General features: G+C 37.3%; 2 protein-coding genes across 7 annotated transcripts in view; one reads left to right on the top strand and one right to left on the bottom strand.

The window, feature by feature from the left end:
* Nucleotides 1–20569, bottom strand: part of SKA2 (spindle and kinetochore associated complex subunit 2) — a 31054-nt gene extending 10485 nt beyond the window's left edge. The window contains exons 1-2 of the mRNA XM_065909755.1: nucleotides 20456–20569; nucleotides 2539–2625 (exon numbers count right to left, since the gene is read on the bottom strand). Of these exons, the coding sequence (XP_065765827.1) occupies nucleotides 2539–2625; nucleotides 20456–20488 (120 nt within the window). The 5' untranslated portion in view covers nucleotides 20489–20569. The remainder of the gene's footprint in view (nucleotides 1–2538; nucleotides 2626–20455) is intronic.
* A 451-nt stretch (nucleotides 20570–21020) lies between these two features.
* PRR11 (proline rich 11) overlaps nucleotides 21021–25326 on the top strand; it is a 32043-nt gene continuing 27737 nt past the window's right edge. Inside the window, exon 1 of one of the 6 annotated variants that reach the window (XM_065910382.1) lies at nucleotides 21021–21128. The gene's annotated coding sequence lies outside the window, so the exon portion shown is untranslated. Of the gene's footprint in view, nucleotides 21220–25326 lie in introns of all 6 variants that reach the window. The other 5 variants (XM_065910386.1, XM_065910381.1, XM_065910383.1 and 2 more) reach the window with 5 other exon arrangements.

Below are 25326 nucleotides of genomic sequence, written 5' to 3'. Positions count from 1 at the left end.
TGGGCATATATCTGGAGAAAACTCCAAATTGAAAAGATAAATGCACCCCAGTATTCACTGGTTATTTACAATAGCCAAGACATAAAAGCAACCTAAATGTCCATCCACAGATGAATGGATAAAGATGTGATATATGTATACAATGGACTACTATTCATCTATAAAAAAGAATGAAATAATGCCATTTGCAGCAACATGGATGGATCTATAGATTTTCACACTAAGTGAACTCAGAAAGAGAAAGACAAATATCATACAATATCACATGTGGAAATCTTAAAGAAAAACAATACAAATGAAGTTATTTACAAAACAGAAACAGACTCACAGATGTGGACAATCAATTTATGCTTACCAAAGGCGAAATGGGGTGAGAGAAGAATAAACCGGGAATTTGGGATTAACAGATACATACTATTATGTATGTATTAAAACACGCTTGCTCCTTGGAAGAAAAGCAATGACCAACCTAGATAGTATATTAAAAAGCGGAAACATCACTTTGCTGTATAGACATGAGAGTTGGACTATAAAGAAAGTTGAACGCCAAAGAATTGATGCTTTTGAACTGTGGTGTTAGAGAAGACTCTTGAGAGTCCCTTGGATTGCAAGATCAAACCAGTCAATCCTTAAGGAAATCAGTCCTGAATATTCATTGAAAGGACTGACTGATGCTGAAGCTGAAACTCCAGTACTTTGGCCACCTGATGTGAAGAACTGACTCACTGGATAAGACCCTGATGCTGGAAAAGATAGAAGGCAGGAGGAGGAAAAGGGGATGACAGAAGATGAGATGGTTGGATGGCATCACTGACTCTATGGACATGAGTTTGAGCTAGCTCCAGGAGCTGGTGATGGACAGGGAAGCCTGGCATGCTGCAGTCCATGGGGTCGCAAAGAGTCAGACACGACTGAGTGACTGAACTCACTGACTGACTATTATGTATAAAATAGATAAACAACAGGATCAACTGTATAGCACAGGGAACTATACTCGATATCTTGTAATAACCTATAATGGAAAAGAATTTGAAAAATATATATACACACAGACACATATTTTTGTGTGTATATATATATGTGCATATATAACTGGATCACTTTGTTCTCCACCTGAAAAACTGTAAATCAACTATATTTCAATTTTTTTAAAAAAATGCTAAACCAGATATAAAAGGCCACATATTGTGTGATTCCATTTATATGAAATGTTCAGAGAGCAAATCTGTAAAGTATAGAGACAGAAAGTAGATTAGTAGTTGCTGGAAGCTGGCCAGGGGAGGGGGAAGTGGTTGTTAATGGGGAGAAACAGCTAATGGGCATGGGTTTCTTTTTAAGGTTATGAAAATACTCAAATATTTACTGTGATGATGGCCATATAATATACTAAACTGCTAAAAATTACAATAAACTAAGCATACTAAAAACCACTAAATTAAAAAAAAAAAAAAAAAAACCACTAAATTATCTACTTTAAAAGAGTGAATTCTGTGGTATGTGAATTATAGCTCAATAAAGCTGTTTTAAAAAAAAAAGTTGTAGAAGAATAAAACAACTGGAAATGTGATAAAAATGAGAGATAGAAGGTGGGAGAAAAGTGGAAGCCCCACATGAAATGTCTTCCAGATAGTACTTGAAATATACTGACTCAGATGAGTGCTTTAGCCAATTAATTGGGGTACCACTTGGCAAGAATGGGTTGGTTTTCTTCAGTAAGAGAGAAAAGAGGAAAGGACAAAGTCAGGTCAGTTAAGGAGGTAGAAGAGCTAAAACTATACTCCTATAGAATCCTGGCATTCCATTATTTCATGTAAGCAGTAAAAATTGAACATTCACAGTGATTTCCCAATTTTATATAAAATCTTATTTTAATTTGAACTTTTACACAATTCCCCCGAAATTTTAATTGTATAATTTTTTTAAGAAACAGTAAAGTATGATATTTCTTATCTGCTAGCATGTGCTATAGGAGAAAAAGAGTACCATAAAGTGATAAATTAATGTTTTACATGCTAAATTAATGTTAACAGACAAGGCTTAAAAATTGCTTTTATCTCTATAGGCATGTGTACATGTTGTTATAACTTTATGACTTATAAACAGATAGAATTTCTAATCAATCTAAATTTAGAATAACTATGTACATAATTTTATATAAAAGTCACAGTCCATGTAACAAATTTAATAATGTATCATCATCTTCCTCAGAGAATATCATGACTGCTAGGATTTCTCCCCTCTTATTTAACCACTGCCCTAAAGGTATCTATATTCTTTCACAATTTCAGAGGCTTCCACAGTTGTTTACACATCTAGACTCAATAATTCCTGTTAACAGGTTAAAAAAAAAAGAAGAGTCACAAATTTCCTTTACTATGTGTATAATCTCTCCAATATTCTGTGACCAAAATTCCAACACAAAAGGATTCTATGAATGTAATCCTTAATAATGTAACTGTTATACTCTACTATTAGAAATACATCAGAAAATCCTTTAATAAAATATTCTGTTAAAAATATATTTCTTTTGCAGATTACCTTGCCTGCTGAATCAGGATAATTAGTCTTGATTTCATATTCCAGCCTGTACTGAATGTAGTCCAGATCAGAGTCAGCTTTCTGGAACTAAAGATCAGCACAGATCATTAGTTCACAAACCACAAGACATTTCACAAAACATGATACTATAGCTATTCTTTCTTTTCTCTTTATATTTTTAATATTATATATACTAATTTTGAAAATAGGGAAATAGTAAAAACTAACAATGGCTTCAGGAATTACCTAAGGTTACCACCACACTCATCAATTAGGCAGTTTTTCTACCTCTGGAAGGATATGTGGTTTCAAGTTAAAGCACAGAACAAATTCATTTTTAGGGATACTCCGGTTGTTAACACAATCTACAACCCTATTAACCAAGGAACTATAAATATGTGCCACACAGGCCAAAACTAGAAGACTTAAAGAGTCATAAATAATACAAGAAAAGCTACGTACGCTATAATAATGGCACAGCAGGCCAAATAACCACAATTTATTTAACCTGGGTACTAGTGGAACCTTGATCTGCAGTAAACTTCTAAGGGAGAAAAAGGGGGAAAACTGCCATAAGCTGTAAAATACATGTGTGTTCATATGGAAAAGTTGGGAAGCATACACATCATTGTTAAAAATGGTTTCTCTCTGAATGTGACATAATCTACAAATTATTCTTAATTTGGGGGAATTCTACATCTTTTACAAGATCTTAAAGCATGTACTGCCTTGAATTTATCAGGGAAACAACCATGGTCCTTTGAGTTTACTGTGAAATGTAAAAGACCTTCCTTTCCTCAGGGAAGGTCTCCCATTCCTAGCCCACATCTGAGGAGACTGCTTTGGGGAGACAGTTCAGACCTTTCTGTCAACTTAAGCTCTGGACTAAAGATTGCTTATTGAAAATGTAAAGCCTTAATGGGAAGGGTAAAACCAACAAAAAGTAGTTCTCAGATCTAATAAAAAGTGCTATACAGATATTTTTATTATATAAAAAGTAAACCAAGCATTCTACTTTGGAATGTAGAATAAGAAAAAAAGGTTCTCAGAAGTTAAAATGCTTCGAAAGTCAGAAGCTGTCATTATTGAACAAAGTTCAGAAAGAGAGAAACTAAATCTTCCATCACTAATAATTTCTCATCATTGGCCTAAATTTGGTCAGAAAACTTTTCAATTAATAACATTCTATTTTTATAACTAAAAACTTTTGGAGTAGAAATAGAAGAAAAAAAAGTCAATTTTCGTTTTAAAAAATTTCCCAAGAATCAGTATCTGATTTGCATCTCTAACATCAAGGAGTTGCTGAGTCAGAAAAACAAATGTATTAGTTCTTTGTCTAAAAAATATTTAAAATGTTTTCCAAAAATGGAGGCATTTCATTTGTCTCATATGCTTGTTACATGAGCTGCCATGATTAAATCTATCAATAATTAGACTTCTTTAAGCATACTAATGGGCTTCCCTGGTGGCTGAGATGGTAAAGCATCTGCCCGAAATGCGGGAGACCTGGGTTCGATCCCTGAGTCGGGAAGATACCCTGGAGAAGGAAATGGCAACCCACTCCAGTACTCTTGCCTGGAAAATTCCATGGACGAAGGAGCCCGGTAGGCTACAGTTCATGGGGTCGCAAAGAGTCGGACACGACTGAGTGACTTCACTAAGTCACTAAGCATGTGGGTCCACATGTGGGTCCAAGCATACTAATAATTACTATATATGTATTAATATATGTATATATGTAAATAAAATTCTGTTGGTATAATTTCCCATGTTAAAATATGCTCAAGAATTAACTTTTCCCTTACATGTGGATGGAGAATAGGGGCAGAGAGTGGGAGGAGGACAAATCAATTAAGCAAAAGCTCTAAGCACTGAAGACCTGATTTAATTACTGGAATAGACCACAATTCTGTAGCTTTATGTATAATTTGAGGTCTTATACAACATTCTAAAGCATAACTTTAAATAAAAGTTTTTAAAACTAGTATTTTAAACTAACCTAATAGTTACTACAAAATTCTTAAGATTATGGGATTTGTCACTTCAGGGCTACCTTAAAATAGAATCTCTATTCTAGAAGCCCTTAACCTGGTATTCTTAAACCTATATTTTTTCAACTTGACAGTTTAGCTCTGCTTACATTTAACTGGCATAATCCCATAGTCCATTTTACAAAGTCTTCTCCTCAAGAGAGTGGTTTCAGCTATAGCTTCATATAATGCCTGGGGGTCCACAAGTTACTAAAAACCACCAAATAGTACCTAAAAGAAGTGTTCCTTCTTTTAAGTAATTTATATTTTAATAAGCTACAAAAGAGTATGCTTCCAATCAATGGCATGATGGAGTCAGCTAAATTTTTATAAATTCTTGTGAGCCAATTGTTAAATAGGAGCATCACTAAAAATTAAATTATTAAATGCACAATTAAATTATTGAAAACAAATATATACACAAATCCCACAATTGCCTAGTTTTACTATATTTTACTCATCTATGCTCTTGAGGCCTATCATATCTATAGAATAGCAATATATCACATGCTACTATTGCAAGTCTTTCCAGCTCATTTTCTGTGACATCATGCTGGTAACCTGAAATCAGACAGGGTGGAAAAATACACAACAGGAAAATTGGCAAATGCTCAAATTCAGGACTTCCCACTTTCACACAACTGCTGCATTTATATGTACATCACTGCTTCCAAAAAGTCTTTAAAATTTTTTTCCATTTCCCCTTTAAGTAACATGCCCATACTTCTATTTGGAAAATATTTCAGAGAACAAACAGAATTTTAAACAGATTTTTTTTTAAGTCAGGGGGTGCAGGGAATGGGGGTCATTGTTTACATATGCAGAGTTTGTTTAGCATTGATGAAGCTCTGGAGGCGGATGGTGGCGATGGTTGCACAACAATGAGAATGCACATAAGGCTGCTTAGTTCTATTTTGAGTCCACATTTTAAGTGGTTAAAATGGTAAATTTTATGTTATATGTATTTAACCACAATTTAAAAACTTTTGTTTTGGTTTTTGGTCGCGCCTTATGGCATGTGATGTGGGGTCTACCAGGGGTAGAACCAGTGCCCCCTGCAGTGGAAGCGAGGACCTTCACCACTGGACTGCCAGGTAAGTCCAAAACCTCTTTCTAAAATATAGGAAAAACAACGGTTTGAGAGTAGAAAGTTACCCTCCTTGAAGAGCTGAAGGAATATTTTGTGATAATACCTAGGGGAAGTATTTACTTATTAGCAAGTCAGTGGACTATGGCTTATGAAGTGAAAGTTGCTCAGTCGTGTCCAACTCTGTATAGTCCATGGAATTCTCTAGGCCAGAATACTGGAGTAGGTAGCCCTTCCCTTCTCCAGGGTATCTTCCCAACCCAGGGATCAAACCCAGGTCTCCCACATTGCGGGCAGATTCTTTACTAGCTGAGCCACAAGGGACGTCCGGGCTATAGATTAAGTGGGGACAAAAAAGGAAAAAGGATGTCAATACAATGTTGAGAAACAGAAAAACAATGAAGATTCTCTCATCTGAACCCTTCATTTTATAAACGAAGCAAACAGTCTAAGTGACTTGACTCTACTTCTATTTTCATTACTCTTGTTTTTATGTAGTTAGACCAAAGTTATACATGACATCAAAGCCAGAGAGAGTCACACAGACTAGAGGGAAATGTAAAGACTTTACCCAACATTAAATGGGAAGTTGGGTTTTTTTTTTTGTTTTAAATCTGCACTTAGTTCATTAAAAAATTCTCTCTGAATACATCCTGCTAGGATGGTACTGAAAAAAAGAAAATAAGAGGACTGAGACACGTGGCAGAAATTCTAGCCCTGGTCTCACTAACAGTTATGTGGCCTCCAGTATCTTCTGTTCCATTGAGTCTCTCCTATTAAATGCGAGAGCTGGAAATCTACTCCCTTCCAACAATAAAACTCTATTATTTCATTACACTACAATAAAACAAGGCTTAATTTATCAAAATGTTAAAAGTAAGAAAAGTGTTTCTTCTAATATATAAAAGTTTGACATTTGAGTTTCAGATTTTAATGTCTGTATTAAAAACTAGCTTCTACTATTTTATTCCTAAAGGAAAACAACTGTTGCTTCAGTTTCAGCTACATTGTTTCTGCAACCTGCCCATTGTTCTTTCCAAACACCAAAACCCTATAAGCAATATTGCACTACTCAGAGCTATTTACACAGCAGAGACAATATCGATAGGGTTCTAGGATCTGGTAATAAACAGGAAAATTTTCAGTTACACCGTAGGAAATTTACTAACCAATTATGACAGCCTCCAAAACTCATTAGTGTCTGACTAATAGAACAAAATGATATTGCTGAACTCCATTCACAACCCTCCTCAGCTATAAATTAGCTTCTGGGAAGCCTTGAAAAACAGTGTGGTTGCTATTTAATTAGTTTTAGCTATCTGTCTTATTTTTAGGCATATTAGAATATTTAAAATAAAACGTGAATTTTTTAAAGCCCAAGACATTCATATTTCATATTCACAGTTTTCCTCTAACTCAGTAATAAAAATAAACGGGAAAAGTTTTATATCAATCCCAAAAGTGGTAAATAAAAATGGGCAATTTAGCTGGGAAAAGTCCACGGAAATCAATGTTAAAGCCCCAAAGACAACCAAATTACATCCTGACAATTGGATATCCTTGGAAACAGACTGCGGTTGTAGGGAAGAAACCATATGAATGAGAAAAAGAACAATTTAGGAAATAATTTAGAGTTTTAAAGAGCATACCCCGTATTTCACAAGTATATAACATTCTGTAGTACTGGTTTTTATGTTCAGCTTAAGGCTTTAGATAAAAGGCACACTATATTACATACCACTAAAATATTTGACAGTAGGATATAATTGCAGTACAGTTTAAAAAATATTTCCTCTTTACAAACAACCCACAGATTCCCACCGCCACAATAATGCTCCCTTTCAGAAGGACCAGCTCCAAACACATCCTCTTGTGAGAAAGCCTGTCTCAACAGCATCAAAATACAGGAAAATGAAGGGTCTTGCCTATGATGAGAGGAGTTGATAGAGGTATGTTCTGGACTCAGTAGCTAAGCTTACATTTTCCTTAGACACATTTTAAGGAAGAGTTAGGTATCTTAATACTCCTAGATCTAGGTTAACTGTATTATCAAGCAAAGAATCTACTTAAAGCACAACTTTCCTTACATTCTCCTCTCTCCAATAGATTTAGAAAGACCTTTATCTACTTTCATTTTTCTTTTCACAGCTGAGGCTTCTCGTTTCATGTCTTATATTACAATCATATTACAATCATTTGTTTTCATGGTACTGTCCCCATTTGATTTCAGGTCTCTTGCTGGCAAGACCCTTGTCTTTCCACTTTTATATCCTGAGTTTTTAACATACAGACTAATGTTCAGTGACAAAAGGAAACAGATTAAAGTTCATTCACTTGAAAGAATAGCTTGCGAATCAAACCACCCTATCAAGTCTGTTTTAAGAGGAAATATTTCAAGTTCTTAACAAGTTGAGGGCCACTTCTAGTGTCTACACAATCACAATTGTTTTGTTGCATTTTTCTGCTAGAGAGCTATTATCCAGTCTCTTTCAGACAAAACAAACACATGTCTATGCTTGTCTGAAACAGAGAAGCAGCAATATGCACAAGCATCCAGTTACAGACATGTTATTTCAGGCAAATAACAACATCAAAGCAGAAGAAAGCGTGAAGTTTCAGGCTATCAGTTCCTAATCTGCAGGCTTTCATGGGACAATTATGAGGATAGTACACAGAAGGCTGATTTTATCAGTTAAAGTAGTCTATTGAACTTTTTTAAAAGTTTTCAGGATCTTAGGTTATTTATGTTAGCTGTGCTATGGACAGATACTAGACTATAAGGAACAGATTTTCATAATATATAGAATGAACCTGGTTTAGAAAAAACAGTTAAAAATATACCTACAACAGATAATATACATGTTTCGATGCTGTTCTCTCGAAACATCCCACCCTCGCCTTCTCCCTCAGAGTCCAAAAGTCTGTTCTGTACATCTGTGTCTCTTTTTGTTTTGCATATAGGGTTATCATTACCATCTTTCTAAATTCCATATATATGTGTTAGTATACTGTAATGGTCTTTATCTTTCTGGCTTACTTCACTCTGTATAATGGGCTCCAGTTTCATCCATCTCATTAGAACTGATTCAAATGAATTCTTTTTAATGGCTGAGTAATATTCCATGGTGTATATGTACCACAGCCTCCAGATCACCAGCCCAGGTTGGATGAATGAGACAAGTGCTCGGGCCTGGTGCACTGGGAAGACCCAGAGGGATCGGGTAGAGAGGGAGGTGGGAGGGAGGATCGGGATGGGGAATACATGTAAATCCATAGCTGATTCATGTCAATGTATGACAAAAACCACTACAATACTGTAAAGTAATTAGCCTCCAACTAATAAAAATAAATGAAAAACAAATATATATATACCTACAACAGAATCTAGAATATACAACATAGTCTTTTTTTTAATCATTGTTTGGCTGTGGTGGGTCTTTCGTTGCTGTACGTGGGCTTTCCCTAGTTGAGGCAAGCAGGGACTACCCTTCCATGCAGGGTGCTGGCTTCTCTTGCGGCGGAGCACAGGCTCCCGGAGCACAGGCTTCAGTAGTTGTAGCACGTGGGCTCAGAAGTTGTGGCACAAGGGCTCAGCTGCTCCTGGGCATGCGGAATCGTCCCAGACCAGGGATCAAACCGGAGTCCCCTGTGGATTCTTAACCACAGGATCACCAAGGAAGCCCCTACAACACAGTCTTAATAGTCATGGAATTGTCGGGTCTTTCTTTTTGCATATCTGTCTTCTAATTAAATTACAATGAATATGTATTACACATATAACTATTTTTCTAAGTGTAACAGTTAGCACAGTGGTAAAGAATCCGTTTGCCAACGCAGAAGCCGCAGGGTTGGATCCCAGGATTAGGAAGATCCCCCAGAGGAGGCAGTGGCAACCCACTCCAGTATTCTTGCCTGGAAAATCCCGTGGACAGAGAAGCCTGGCTAGAGTCCTTGCAGACACAAAGAGTTGGACATGATGGAGTGACTAAACATGCACACACTCACATTCTGCATACTGTCATTCTTCACTTAAAGATCATTAGTTTCTCAATGCTTGTGAAACTAGTTTCAACTCTTAGTATGATTCTTCACAGAATATTAACATCCTCTCCATATGTACATGTATAACTGATTCACTTTGCTGTAGAGGGGAAACTAATGCAACATTGTAAATCAATAAATACTACAATAAAATTTTCAAACATTTAAATTTTCTCACTGAAACTTTACATTTTACACCGCAGCCACACTGAATTTTACTGCTTTTTTTTTTTTTTTGGTAGTTTACATTTTTCAATCACTTTATGTTGTTTTACTTTGGCTGCTCTGGGTCTTCTTGCACAAGGGTTCTAGAGCTTGTGGGCTTCTCTGGTTGCTGTGGGCAGGATGCCTTAGTTGTCCCACGGCATGTAGGATCTTAGTTCCCTGACCAGGGATGGAACCTGCATCTCTTGCATTGGAAGGCAGATTCTTAACCACTGGTCTACCTGGAAGTTGCCTCACTGTTATTTTTAAAAATCACTACTCTCTAGCAGCACCTCGTAAATTGCATGCTCTTCAGTTCAGTACAGTCGCTCAGTCGTGTCTGACTCTTTGCGAACCCATGGACTGCAGCATACCAGGCTTCCCTGTCCATCACCAAATCCTGGAGCTTACTCAAACTCATGTCCATCGAGTCGGTGATGTCTTAAATATATATTTATATGTAATATATAGAGAATAATATTGTGTAATGGGTTATAAAATTGTCTAATATGTATATATCAAATATTCATGACATACTGTCTTCAGACTATAAAGTCAGAATGTCATCAAATATGACAAAACAGGTACATTCCTAAATTGCAGACCACAATTAGAATAATGTAAATACCTATGACAAAAACTTAGTATAATCTTGAGGGAATACATCTTTGGTAGCGATTCTTACACAATTTGTATAAAGGGATGCAAGATTAATGATGTCTCATCATTTAATTTCAAATCACTTCAACCTCTGAATAGCAGATATCCTGTGATCTTATTGGGGCAAGATTCTATGAATCCCCACTTGATATTTAGCAATTTTATGTATCTGTCTACATTATTCTGGTGAGATGAAGCTCCTTTAAGGATCCATAGCCTAAAGAAAACAAAATGAAAAACTGCCACTGTAAAAATGTAGCTTGTCTTAGTGTCAACGATAAGGTAACAAAGTAGATTGCCAACTAAAGGGAACCTGTGAACTCATAAAGATTGGGGCTGAGCACAGTATGTATGTAAGTTCCAAGAGATAATCTACTTTTTTTATGGAAAAAAAAAAAGTGATTGCTTTTTAGATCCAAATGCTAAGTATATTGCCTGAACACATAAAAAGCAAGATAACTGTCCCTTCCCTTTCTTTTTAACTTTGATTTACAAAGTCCTTCTTTTAAAACTTTTATCACAAGTGTAGCTGATTCACAATGTTACAGTAGTCTCAGGTGTACCGCAAAGTGAATCAGTTATACATACATTCACTTTTTTTAGATTCTTTTCCCATCTAGGCCATTACAAAGTGCTGAGTAAAGTTCCCTGTGCTATACAGCAGATTCTTCTTAGTTATCTATTTTATATATTATAGTGTGTATATGATGATCCCAATCTGTCCATTTATCACTTCCCTCTACCCGTATCCCCTGGTAACCAGAGGTCTGTCATCTACATCCATGACGACCTTCTAGTAAATTGTAGTCATAAATTGTCCCTTCCCTTTAAAAGCTTACCTGAGTTCATGAAAAAAAAAAAAAAAAAAAAAATGGAAGTTAAGCCTCAAGGAATAAAACAAAGATTAAATCTGGAGTTCTGAAAGTTTTCATAACAAATATGCTTTTATATGAGAGGAATCTCTTTTGAAGTTATTCTACCTCCTCCCACTCACCCAATACAAATATATTTATTTGTCTGAATTATCTATGTACTAGGCTAAAAGACTATGGAAGACAAAGATTATATTTGTTCAGACACAGCACCTTGTGCTTCTTGCTTCATGTAGATTTTTTGTGATTTATGTGTCTCTCCTGATGGCTCATATATTAAACTTTGCTTAGCACAGTTCCTCATACACAATAGGTATAAGAAGTCATAGCTGGTACTTATTTGATCAATGAATATGACACTCTAATGTACTCTGTTCATAACTGTATGAAAATGCATTCTGAAAGGGTGTTTGATACATAAAATACAGGACACTCAGTTAAACCTGAATCTCAGATAAAGAATAAAAAAAATTTTCTAAGTACATCTCATGCAATATTTGGACATAACTATACTAAAAAATTTCCTATTGCCTATTTGAAATTCAAATTTAACTGGGCATCTTTTCTTTTATCTTTGGCCACACAGCTTGTGGGAATCTCAGTTTTCAACCAGGGATTGAACCCAGGACCTTGGTAGTGAGAGCACAGAATCTTTTTTTTTTTTTTTTGTATTGAAGGATAATTGCTTTACAGTATTTTGCTGTTTTCTGTCAAACCTCAACATGAATCAGCCATAGGTATACATATATCTCTTTTGAACCTCCCTCCCATCTTCCTCCCCATCCCACCCCTCTAGGTTGATACAGAGCCCCTGTTTGAGTTTCCCGAGCCACACAGCAAATTCCCGTTGGCTATCTATTTTACGTATCGTAATATAAGTTTCCATGTTACTCTTTCCATACATCTCACCCTCTCCTCCCCTCTCCCCATGTCCACAAGTCTATTCTCTATGTCTGTTTCTCCACTGCTGCCCTGCAAATAAATTCTTGAGTATCATTTTTCTAGATTCCGTATATATGGGTTAGAATATAATATTTATCTCTTTCTGACTTCTGTCACTCTGTATAATAGGCTCTAGGTTCATCCACCTCATCAGAACTGACTCAAATGCATTTCTTTTTATGGCTGAGTAATATTCCATTGTGAATATGTACCACAACTTCTTTATCCATTCATCTGTCAATGGACATCTAGGTTGCTTCCATGTTCTAGCTATTGTAAACAGTGCTGCAATGAACAATGGGATACATGTGTCTCTTAATTTTGGTTTCCTCAGGGTATATGCCTAGGAGTGGGATTGCTGGGTCATATGGTGGTTTTATTTCTAGTTTTTTAAGGAATCTCTATACCGTCTTCCATAGTGGCTGTATCAATTTACATTCTCACCAACAGTGTAAGTGTGTTCCCTTTTCTCCAGCCCTCTCCAGCATTTATTGTTTGTAGACTTTTGGATGATGGCCATTCTGACCTGTGTAAGGTGATACCTCATTGTAGTTTTGATTTGCATTTCTCTAATAATGAGCGATGTTGAGCATCTTTTCATGTGTTTGTCATCTGTATGTCTTCTTTGGAGAAATGTCTGTTTAGGTCTTTTTCCCAGTTTTTGATTGGGTTGTTTGTTTTTCTGGTATTGAGTTGTATGAACTGCTTATGTATTTTGGAAATTAATCCTCTGTCAGTTGTTTCATTTGGAGAGCACGGAATCTTAACCACTGGCCCACCAAGGAATTCCCAGACAAATTATATTTTCATTTACTAAGTCTGATAACCCTAAATTGAGGTATCCCTAAGTGTCATCAAGCTCAGGACCAGAAAGAGAAACTTACACAGCACCATCTCTTTACATGCTTTATCCTTGGTTGCTCATTAAGGTCAAACACAATGTTTCTTTTACTCGTGAGAGAATATTAACACATAACTAGACTACACTGCTAAAAATGGATGAGACAACATGCTAGCAAAAGAATATAATAAGTTTTAAAATTCAAATGGCAGCCTAGATTAAAACAACACACTTCAAAACTGTGGAACCTGAAACTCAGTGGCTTAAAAACAAAAAATATATTCTCATGAATCTGCAGCTTGACTGGGTTCAAGTGCTCTAGGCTGGGCTGAGTTGATGACTCTCTTCCTGACTGTAGTTCTGTGAGTTGCCTGGTAAGATTTCACTCCAGGTCACACATCCTCCTTGAACAAGCCTTATAAATAAATAGGGCAATAAAGACTATAGAACATAAAAATTAATATATAATGATTTGGTCAGAAGTCACTAAATTTCCCTATAATTTACCCAAAACCAGAGATGTTTATATGGAAATTTTTTTTTAAATTAAGGAACACAGGTTCATGATTACTACAGAACATGAATATTTATTTGTTTATTTTTTAGTTCTACCAGTTTATTGCTACTAACCCATCTCCCTCCACCCTCGTGCACACATGCTCAGTCATGTAACCCCATGGACTACAGCCCACCAGGCTCCTCTGTCCATGGACTTTTCCAGGCAAGAATACTGGAGTGGGTTGCCATTTCCTTCTCCAAGAACATGAATATTTATAATAATTTTAGATGTTTAGGAATGTTATAGAGTGCGGTAAAGGTTTTCAACTTGGCTAGAATTTAGTTCACTGGTTCTTCATCTCAAGCCTCTTCCTCCCCATTTCAACCATCTCAACACTGTTCTGAACCACTTGCAGTTCCCCTCAAATGTGTAGCACCTCTGGACTTGAACATGCACTGTTTCCTTTGCCTGGAACATTTCCTGTTTCCTTCACTGGCTAATCCCTCCCTACTCATCCTTCCAGTCTCATATTATATCTCACCTCTAACAAGAAACCTTCCCCAGGTTAGGTACCTCTTTCCAATGTACCTCCCAGAACTGGAACTACTGAACTGAGCCCATGTGCGGCAACTACTGTAGCCTACCCCTCTAGGCTCCACAACCGCGAGAAGCCACCACATGCGGCAACTAGAGAGAAAGCTCATGCAAAGCAATGAAGACCAGTACAGTCAATAATAAATAAATAGACAAATAAAAATTTGGAAAAATATGAACAAAACAGTGAACCAAGGACTTATTTAAACTTTTAAAATGCTATACATTAAGATAAATTAGAAGTATAACCTTCTGAAATATAATTAAGAACAAATTTTATCTAGGATATTCTTTTTTTTTTTTAGGATATTCTTTTTAAAAAATATTTCTTTATTCATTTGGCTGCACCAGGTCTTAGTCGCAAGGCATAGATTCGTCAATCTTTGTTGCGGTATACAGGATATTTAATTTCAGCATGTGGGATATACTTCCCTGACCAGGGATCAAACTCAGGCCCCCTGCATTGAGAGTGCAGAATCGTTGCCTCTGGACCACCAGGGAAGTCCATATCTGGGATATTCTTAATTGATGACTCTTTGTTTATGTTTGACTAACAAAGTTTTTTGTTTGTTTTAAAACTTTTACTTTGCTCCAAGGAAAAAGTCTTCAAATTAGCAGTTTTGTCTTTTAGTCCCTCCCCATGTAATATCTTTCATTATTAAAATATACAAAATTCTGGGACTTCCCTGGAGGTTCAGTGGTTAAGACTGCACATCCACGGCAGGGGGCACAGGTTCAGTCCCACATGCCGTGCAGCATGGCCAAGACAAACAAACAAAACAGAGTTCTACCCACTGCTCTAAGGGCCCACTAGTGAATAGCAGGAAATTAAAACCAAAGAAGAGGAAAACAGCTACACTTGAAGCCAGGTAAGGTAATTCAGAAAGAGATTTTATAAATAAAATTTAGAATAAAGTGGTTTTATGTGAGCAATCGTGTTCTTCATTCCCTACAAATAATGTCCTTGCATTCATTCCTAACATCTCAGGTATCTTTCTTTCCTCTGTTATCTATTCTCCTAGCCATCTTTTAAGGATATTTGCTTAACAGCTTAATTTTTTTCTGAAATTCAATGTATTTACAACACACATTGTATAATTACTGTTCTTGTTCTACTTTTAAGATACAGAACACCAATAGAAATCATACTAGGTTATAAAAGAAATTAAGTAAGACCTATATCAGAAGGGTATCAGAAGAATGTTCATGTATCAGAAGATTCAATATTGTTAAGACAGAGAAAAAGCAAATAAAATTAAAGGACTTTTGTATTAATACAAAGATAAAACTTAATTTAAAAATAGGCAAAAGATTTTAACATATATTCACTAAAGATATACCAACTTCGAAGAAGCACATGAAAAGATGTTCAACATCATTAGCCATTAAGGAAATGTAAATTAGGACTATAACGAGATACCACTACACACTTACTAGAATGGCTAAAATGAAGGCTGACAATATTACTAAATGTTGGTGAGTATTCGGAGAAACTAGAACCCTAAGACAGAGCTTTGAAAAAGATTTTAGCAGTTTCTTATGAGATCATACTTTTATGATGCTGTTCAACAGAAATAAAAACATTATGTCCATAAAAGACTTGTATTATAAGTTTAGAACAACTTTATTCATAATAGGCAAAATCTGGAAATAACATCACGGGCATAATCTGGTGAACAGATAATTTCTGATATTCTAAACAACAGAATGCTACTCATCAATAAAAATGATGCAACTACTAATACATACATACAATATGGGTGAATCTTAAAAGCATTATGCTAAGTGCAAAAAGCCAGACACAGAAGACTTGAAGCTTTGTGTATATAATTTCATTTTTATGAACTTCTAAGAAAGGTAAAACTAAGGGGCTTCCCTGATGGCTCAGATGGTAAAGAAAGGCAAAACTGGAGATTGGTGGTTGCCAGAGAGTTTGGGAGGAGGTTTACTGCAAACGCTTATAAGAGTAACTTTTATGGCATATCATAACTGTGGTGGTGGTTACATGACTATAAACGTGTCAAAACTCATCAAACTGTACAACTAGAGCTGTTGAGTTTTACTCTATGTAAATTATATCTCAAACTGATTACAAAACAAGAAGTGATGGATTCACATTTTATTGTATCTCACAATTACAAAAAGAACCTTAAAACATGCATTCTAAAGTTTTAAACTCAAGCATTTACTAAACAATACACAAAATTAACACCAATTAAGATTTGAGGCAGGTTACTGGAGGAAATATACAATGGGGATTGTTTTCATCACTTACTAATTCATCTTCAAACTCAATAAAACCTGAGACTAGGCAGAACCTATCCAAATCTATAACAGAAAGAATCAAATAACAAAGTACTGCATGTTTAGACAAGTCATTATGATGTTAGCTATAAAATGTATTCTCTCGATGTGGTTCATAATGCATTACATTGAATTTTTAATTATTTGAAAACTTATTTTTTCAAATTATTACTTTCTAAAACATATACTCTTGGTAATAAAGTTATACAGTTTTCAGCAACACAGGTTGCGGTAAATTACTCACAGACACTGAAGAAAGATGTAAGGCAAGAATCAAAATTCTGGTGTATGTTCTGCTTTCAGATGCTTTGACAATACTATTGCACTGCTAGCTGTAAAGTACAGTAGTGCAATAAAGTCAGAGCATTCGTTAGCAGTAATAGGTAGGAAGGACATAAAATCATCTTGCATCAGTTGAAGCTTCAGTGTGAGAAGAATACAAAGAGGGTTGCCACTTTGGACAGAAGACATCCAAAACCTAAGAACATTTATATCAATGTTAAAAAAAAAAAAAAAAAGACTAAGATTTAAATATCAAAGTGGTATATTTTTACTACTAACCTATGATTAATACTCAAACTGAAAGATGCACAGATATTGAAAGGGATTTTGTAAATAAGTCATAAGCTGTATAAGTTATTAACATGGGTGTTGTTAATACCTTAGAACCGGTATTAACAGAACAGCTTATAATTACCACTAAGGCAAAGTTGTGAAAATATTTCTGCTCTGCTGAGAGGTGTTGGTTAGTGCCCCCATAGCAATTGACTGATGAACTGCCACACAAAACAATAAGATTATCAAAGAAATCAAATGAAAAGTAAAATAAGTTTCCCAATTTCCATAAACCCAAACTATCTCTCTGGAATCTAAACTACAATACAAAAAGCATTTACCCATCTCAAGAGTTTACAGACTTTCAGGAAATCAATATGTCATAAACAGGATATTATTAGCACTACTTAACTGAATGCTATGAAAGGGGATTTTAAAATTTCAGTTAACCCCTAAAACATCTTAAATATAAGATTTCCTTCAAGCTGAGAAAATTCAAAGAGAAAATAATAATGGGAGGAGAAGACTCTTGAGATTTAAGAATCAAATTTCCTTGGATTCAAGCCAATTAACATCCTAACCTTTTAAATGGTAAGAAACCATTCTGAAGTCAGATGTCCACCCAGAAATAGGATAATATCATCGTATTATACTACCTTTTGTGCATAATCACTACCTTATCACAAAAGGACACTAGACAAATAACACTAAAGCAAAAAGTGAAGTGAAGAGAAGAAAGTTAGAGAACAAAGATTACCCTACAATGAGCTTATTCCTCCATTAATAATGAGGATTGATGCAAAAACACTTTCCATTATTTTTACCAACATTCCCTTAAGTGATCCAGGTCAGCTACTTGGTTGGATTGAGCCTAAGAAATGAACATAAATTCAGGACAGCTGGAACATGAGTGTCTTGACCTCAAATCCTAGGTCACATATCTCAGATATTAGAGTATTTCAACTCTGCTAGCCAAGAGTCAGACTTTTAAAACAGATATTTAAAAACAAATGTTTAATTTTCTGAATCAGGAGTTAAAACTCCTGGGAAAAAAAAAAGATGAAGATATTTGTCTAAAAAATTAAGTACTTTTTTTCAAAGTTAGATAATATGTATTCTATTTCATTTATTAAATAGTCAACATTGATTCTTCAACAAATCTATTATAAAACCAAAAATCAGAGGATTGCACAGGAAATCATTTACCTTTGGAATCTTAGAAAATAAACCATTCACAGATAAAACATTTTTTTCTAAAAGCACATGGCAAATCTAAAGATGAGCTATCCTATTTTATACTACCCAATCAATACAAAGCAATAATAATACAACTGTAATAGTTCAAATACAATTTTTAAATAACTTTGTTTCTGTGATTATGGAAACAAAGAATTTGAACAGCAAAAAAGTTATGACTCAGTTAAAAGGAATTCAAGAAGACTTGCTTTCTTCTCTCTCTCTCAGAAAAAGAACTTTTAAAAACTACCTCATCACTCAATCACCTAAAAGTTTAAATTAAGAGACTGGTTACCTCAGTTTTCTAAAACCTATTTTTTTTCCAAGATGTACACGTCATTGTTTTCCCCTTAATATAAAATGTGTTCAATCTAAACCATGTCCTGTGAGACTACTGACTCTAATGCAAAGTCAGAAAAGACTCCATTGGTACCTCAAAATTAAAAGCCAACTTGAAGGGGAAGAAAACTGTTAAAAGTACAATTAGTATCACTTAGCACCTTACAATTAGGCAGAAATATTCATCTGGAGGTAGGAATTCATAATGGAGGGAAAAACTAGGATTTTTTAAAAAGACCGTTAACAATAAGAATAACAAACTTTTAACTCAAAGTTCATTTATTACAGATTTGGAAAGCTGTATTAAATTCTACCTTCTTTGCTGCCAGTTCTCGCCTTCCCAATTTCCACACACACCCCACAAAGAAAATCAAAATTGAAAACGTTAGAAGCAAATGAAAGTCGGTTTTGTATAATATATTAATTAGAGGCACTTCAATTCATTAATACATAAGAAGAAAACGATAATAAGATCTATCGAGGTCTCGCATTTTCTGGAGGTGGGAATGGGGGTGAGGATAGTACAGTTTTTCTTCAAAGACCACTACACGTTGAGGCTATTAAGGAGACCCAAGGTTGAGCTCGGGGAGGGTAGCACAGGTACAAACGATACTTTAGGAGTAACGCCGGGGAATGGCAGGGAGACGAGGAGCGGACTGTGAAGGAGATTTTGGCTTTTATACTTAACCTTGTTATTTTTAACAACAACAACAAAAAAAAAAAACCGAACAGGAGATCAATCAATGATGGGTGCGTCCTCCAAATTCCACATTTTAAAGGAAACCAGCCCAATCCGAACACTCGTAATGCAGTGGGGGGTGGGGGGTAGACAGAACAAGGGAACTAAGGAAAAAGCGCGGGCGATCAAGCCACTAGTCAACGAATGGGAGGGAGAGAATAAAGAGGACAAGTGAGGGAAGGATCCAAAAGAAAAAACTAGGACAAGCCCTCCAGTTTGGCGCCCTCGAACAAGCCTAGCAGCAGCGGGAGTCCTTTCCAATTATTCGCCCCCGCCCCCTACGTTCAATGAATGAAGCTAGGCAACTCCAGAGCACCGGTGTAATCCACATCCCAATCCCGCCCGCGTTCCTGCAAAGGAGCTCGTGGTTCAGATTCCCAAGGCTCACACTTCTCCCCCACCGAAGAGCCAAACTGGTCTAGGAGCTTCTTCAGCCGCCAAGAAGTTGTGCACGCGACTAGAGCATCCTTTCTCAGACTTGTTCAGCCTGCTCCGGGCTGAACGTGGACGCTTCAGCCCTAAAGGGATTTTTCTCCGCCCCTCTCGGTGTATTTCCCACCCCACCCTCTATCCCCGCTTTCTCGGAGGGTGAACGACCTCTCCCCTTCTAGGGGCGTTTAGAGACCATTTCTGTCAGGTCTTTTCGGTGGAAATACACAGAACGCTGTCTGCATCAACCACAGCTCCTTGAGGGGCGCAAAGCTGAGGGCAAGGAACAAGGAATTCCGAAGGCCCCGCACCCTCAGCATCTCCCGCCATTTCCCTCACGAGTTTCCCGGATGTAACCCTTTCCCTCGCGGCGGTTGAAAAGAGACCAGGCGGCGGCGACTCCCTTTGGTGCAGGAGGAGGGAGCTCGAGCCTTAGTCCAGCCTCCTCCGCCCAGGGTTTCCGGCGACTACAAATCGCGTTCCAACTTGGAGGCCATCGGGGAAAAAATAAACGACCCAGTAGATCTCCTTCACTTCACACTCACCATCAGTTCCAGCTTATCGACCTCCGCCTCCATGTTGAATAGTTGACATTCCTCAGACCGCGGCGGCGCTTAAGCCGCAAACCGTACCAGCACTGAGGGTCCCTATTGGGCAGCTGTCATTCAACGTCTCGTTCTCATTGGTCCCGCCGCTTCACCGGCGCCCGCCCATTGGAGGCTGGGAAACGCCCCTCCTCATGAAACACCTTTTCCTGTTGGGCAAGGACACAAAACGCCGCAGGAGGATTGGCTCCTGCACCTTTTTCTTTCCCATTGGCTGCGGCCGTATCTCGAGGTTTAATTTCACAGCGAGGGTTCTGCAGAGGGGCGCTTGCGATTGGTGCAGTCGGAAGAAGAGCCAACCAATTACGCAAAAGCTTCCACAAGCAGCAAAGGGGACGTGACACGCCTTTCCTCTCTGACTTCCCCTCCACTTCGCTCCCGCCTTCCCCTTATTCATACAAGAAGCGCCTCATTCCTGATTGGTCCGAGCTTCGTGCTGCTTCAGCCAATCACAAGCCAAACTGTGCTCCCGGCACTACACAGAGAGCGAATTGTGGAAAGACCAAGGCTACGATTGGCCCCTTCGCGATAAGGTTTTAATTTTGAATTTTCCTTTATGGCAAGGGAGAGGCCTCTGACGTGACTCCATCGTATCCCCGGACTCTTAAGACTAGTAAGTGCAGTGTTATCTTCCTACGTTACCTGGGCTCGCTTCTCCTGCAGCTATAGTCTGTTGCGGCTGGCGTTCGTAACGGTTTGCAAAGGTGAGAACTTTGGCTGGACTCGGAGAGGAGATGAATCGGAAAAGAGGGTTAAGGCTGGGTAAGAAGTGCTCCACCTGGCTCGGCTCTAATCATAGTTGTATTTAATTAACGCTCTGCAAAAATATGTTTTGGAGCAAAGTATCCGCGTTCCTTTTGCACATTCCTGTGCTTGTATTTGCTGCTCAGAATGTGGTTCGTGGACCAACTGCACATGCATCCCTTGGGTTCTTACTTAAAATGCAGATTATCTGGCTCCACCCATACCTACTGAATCAGAATATACATTTTAACAAGACCCCCGATTCCTATGCACTTTGAGAAAGTACATTTTTTGACAGGGAGTAATACGGTGTTCCTCGATATAGTCTTAATATCGCCCTATGTTCTGTGAGAGTATCGGCTGTTTTCTATGTGCCTAGTACTATGCTGGGCTAAGCTTTAGGGAGCCACATCCTCTTTAGATAACAAATAGCAATGCTGCACAACATAAAATGTAAATTTAAATATAAGCAAGTACCAAAAAGAGCCCTGTGGATTCTCAAGAGCAATCAATTGGACTGATAATGGAAAGTGATTGACTAAAAGTTGTTCGTGGGAGTGTAAACACATTTTTCCTTTAAAATGTGTTTTAGGAAGATGTTAAAGAAACGCAATTGTCATTTTTAAACCGAACGAAGGGCTTCGGTGTCTGCAGCGCAGAAAGCCAAAGGGCTCCTGTGTCTGCAGCACAGAAAGCCAAACTCTGACTGGGGGAGTTTGCCGCAAAGTAAGGGTTTTATTGTAAGGAGCCAAGCATGGAAGTGGGAGATAAGTCTCAGATTCACTCCAACTTGGTCTCTGAGTTCTGGGTTTTTAAAGGGGAAGAACAAAGGAGCTGAGATTAATCATCTTAATTGTCTGCAGTCTAGGGGTCTTTAATCCAGTGGTCTGTGGGCCCTGGGGTCTGTATCAATACAATCTGTAAAAGTCATTTTACCCTGAAAGATAATTCAGAACTGCAGATGAACAGGGGTGTTTATCTAAAAGTTGTGCCTCAAGGAACCTGGCTTTCATTACTTATTGTTGGGCTAGACCAAAAGAGAAACAAGAAAAAGAACGAAAAAACGGGCATTCATTTTCATTATAAATTATACATAGGACTTGATTTCTATTTCTGTTGCTGCCGTGCTTTAGAAGTACCCCTAGACCAAAAGCATTTTTTGGTATCACAGGGTGGAGTTTTAGTAGCAGTGCCTGCTCTTGTGGCAGAGAAGGCAATGGCACTCCAGTACTCTTGCCTGGAAAATACCAGAGACATCGGAGCCTGGAGGACTGCCATCTATGGGGTCGCACAGAGTCGAACCTGACTGAGACTTAGAAGCAGCAGCAGCCGCTCTTGTGGAAGAGTGTAATTCTGTCTCTACTACTGATTCCATCTTTGTACTGGAAATACTTTTGGACCCATCCTTTAACCATATGAAGGGGTGGTATGATTTGAAGAACTAAAAAACTCCTTCACCAAGAGATTTTTCAGAATTGTATTAAGTATATTCTAATCAAAATAGAGAACACTTGCTAGATAGCACTTAGCAGGAATGATTTCTTCCATTAATTTATTGAATGAAACATTACTTAATGCCTGCTATACTTTAAATCCTGAGGAAAGAGATGAATAAAATTTATCCTACCCTTGAAATATCTCACAATCCAGTAGGGTGATAAATGTGTAAGCAAAAACTACAATGCTGTGTAATAAATGTCACAATAAGGGTGTGCAAAAAGGAATGCTATGGAGGCACAAAAGAGATGATGTAAACATCCAGTAAACATTCCATAAGGACAGGCTATGTTGGTCTTCCTCACAATTGTATCCCCTACCTACCACAGTACCTAGTGGATCATGAACAGTCATATATCATGCACCTAGATACACCAACTGTTATTTTTCTGTATAGGGGTGTGTGTGTAATATAGAAAAATTACATAAATTATATATAAATACATGGTTAGATGGGGCTTCCCAGGTGGCACTAATGGTAAAGAACCTGCCTGCCAATGCAGGAGACATAAGAGAAGCAAGTTTGATCCCTGGGTCAGGAAGATCCCCTGGAGGAGGGCATGGCAACCCACTCCAGTATTCTTGCCTGCAGAATCCCATGGACAGAGGAGCCTGGCAGGCTACAGTTCATAGGGTTGAAAAGAGTTGGATGCAACTGAAGCGGCTTAACACACATGCACGTGGTTATATATATATTGCATAGTATACATTATGCATTACACATATACCCCTCTAAAGAGAAATAGCTAACCAATAGCAGTTGGTGAATCTCTGTGAGTGATACGAATGTTAATTATGCAATTCTTATAAATTTTCTCAAGGTTTGAAATTTTTCACCAATAGCAATTGGTGAATCTCTGTGAGTGATACGAATGTTAATTATGCAATTCTTATAAATTTTCTCAAGGTTTGAAATTTTTCAAAGTTAAGAGTAGAGGAGGGCTTCGCAGATGGCTCAGTGGTAAAGAATCCAGCTGCCAATGCAGGAGACACGGGTTCAGTCTCTAATTGGGAAGAACCCACATGCCAAGAAGCAACTGAGTCCGTGCGCCGCAACTATTGAGCCTCTGCTCTCTAGCCCAGGAGCGGCAGCTACTGAGCGCGCGCGCTGCAACCACTGAAGCCCGTGTGCCTAGAACCTGTGCTTTGCAGCAAGGGAAGCCACCGCAGTGAGCAGCCCTCAGCTCAACTCAGGAGTAGCCCCCGCTCTCTCTAACTAGAGAAAAGCCTATGCAGCAGCAAAGACCCAGGACAGGCAAGAAAAAAAGAGTAGGGGAAAATAGACTATATCAAAAGACAAAAGCAAGGAAGAGCCCAGGGAAAAATAGTGATGTCAACTGAAGCCGAAAGACAGAAAGGGGAGTGATGGTAAGGAGAAGGGACAGGATGACTTAGAGAAATATTTCTGATTCGTGTATATGAATACTTTTTTAATATAGTCTATTCTGTAAGGCAATATTCTTATTTCCTTACCTTTTTTTTAATCATGTTGTGGTACAGGTTTTTTCCTTTTTAATTGGCCTTAAATTCTTTTCAAAGCAAAGTAAGTAAAATGGAAGTGTATTTTTCAATTTAAAAAAATAAAAATGCTTTGAGTCATCATGAAAGAATGAGTTTCTATCTAGTGTTAACAGTTGGAATCCCACCTAGTCTATCGAAAAGAATTTGTAAGTCTCATTACTCTTTTGGAAAGGGGACAGTACATGTTTCATCTAGATAAAGATTGCTATATACTCTATTAATTGAACAGTTATCACACTACAGAGTATCTAAAGCTTTTAATAAAGCTAAGGTTGCTTTATCCTTAGCTTGCTGAATCCTCTGTCCTATTTGAGGTGAGAATTCATTATCTTTTAAAAATTTTGGAAGAGCTATGATTATTTTTTAATATAATGTTAATCTAGAAAATATCTCAGACTGCATCTTTCTATCCTGACAGATAAGACATATTCTTTTAATTCTCTACCTGTGTCAGTTACTATATTTAATTAGAAGGCTGTTAGATAGTAATAATGACCCAGGGCCCAGGACACACACATACAGAAGAGATAAGAGAAAATATTGTTTCATTCCTAGATTTTTTTCATTAAAAAATAATTACCCAAATGATATACATTGGAATATGTAGAATTCTTTAGAAATCTGAATGCATAGGCACTGGAACAACCACCAGAAAATGGCTAGAAAGAGATGACCCACTTTCAGAAAGGTGGTATTTTTCCAGCTAATAGTATATGCCAAAGGTGAACTGGCCTTCAATACAACTTCAAGGCTTATTAGAAAAACACACAAACAAGAAATGGTAGTCCTCTGAGTCCTCTGTCTATAATTTTGGTTCCCATTTGCCCAAAGGCAACATTATCCACTTTTCTGATTGTTTTCTGGTGTTTACCCTCCATGTTTCTAAGTAATATATTTATAATATTCTACTATTTCTTTTTTTCTCCCAAGGTTAAACTCTGTATAAATTTAGAGAACTACTAATTTCTACTTTCTTCTGTCTTCACAATACACCTGTGTCATAATTTTTGGCTGTCATTTGTGTCAAAAGTGTTCTGCCTATGTGTTCC

This window comes from Muntiacus reevesi, chromosome 18 (assembly GCF_963930625.1).
Source record: "Muntiacus reevesi chromosome 18, mMunRee1.1, whole genome shotgun sequence".
Taxonomy (NCBI): Eukaryota; Metazoa; Chordata; class Mammalia; order Artiodactyla; family Cervidae; genus Muntiacus; species Muntiacus reevesi.
This window is presented reverse-complemented; position numbering and strand designations above follow the sequence as displayed.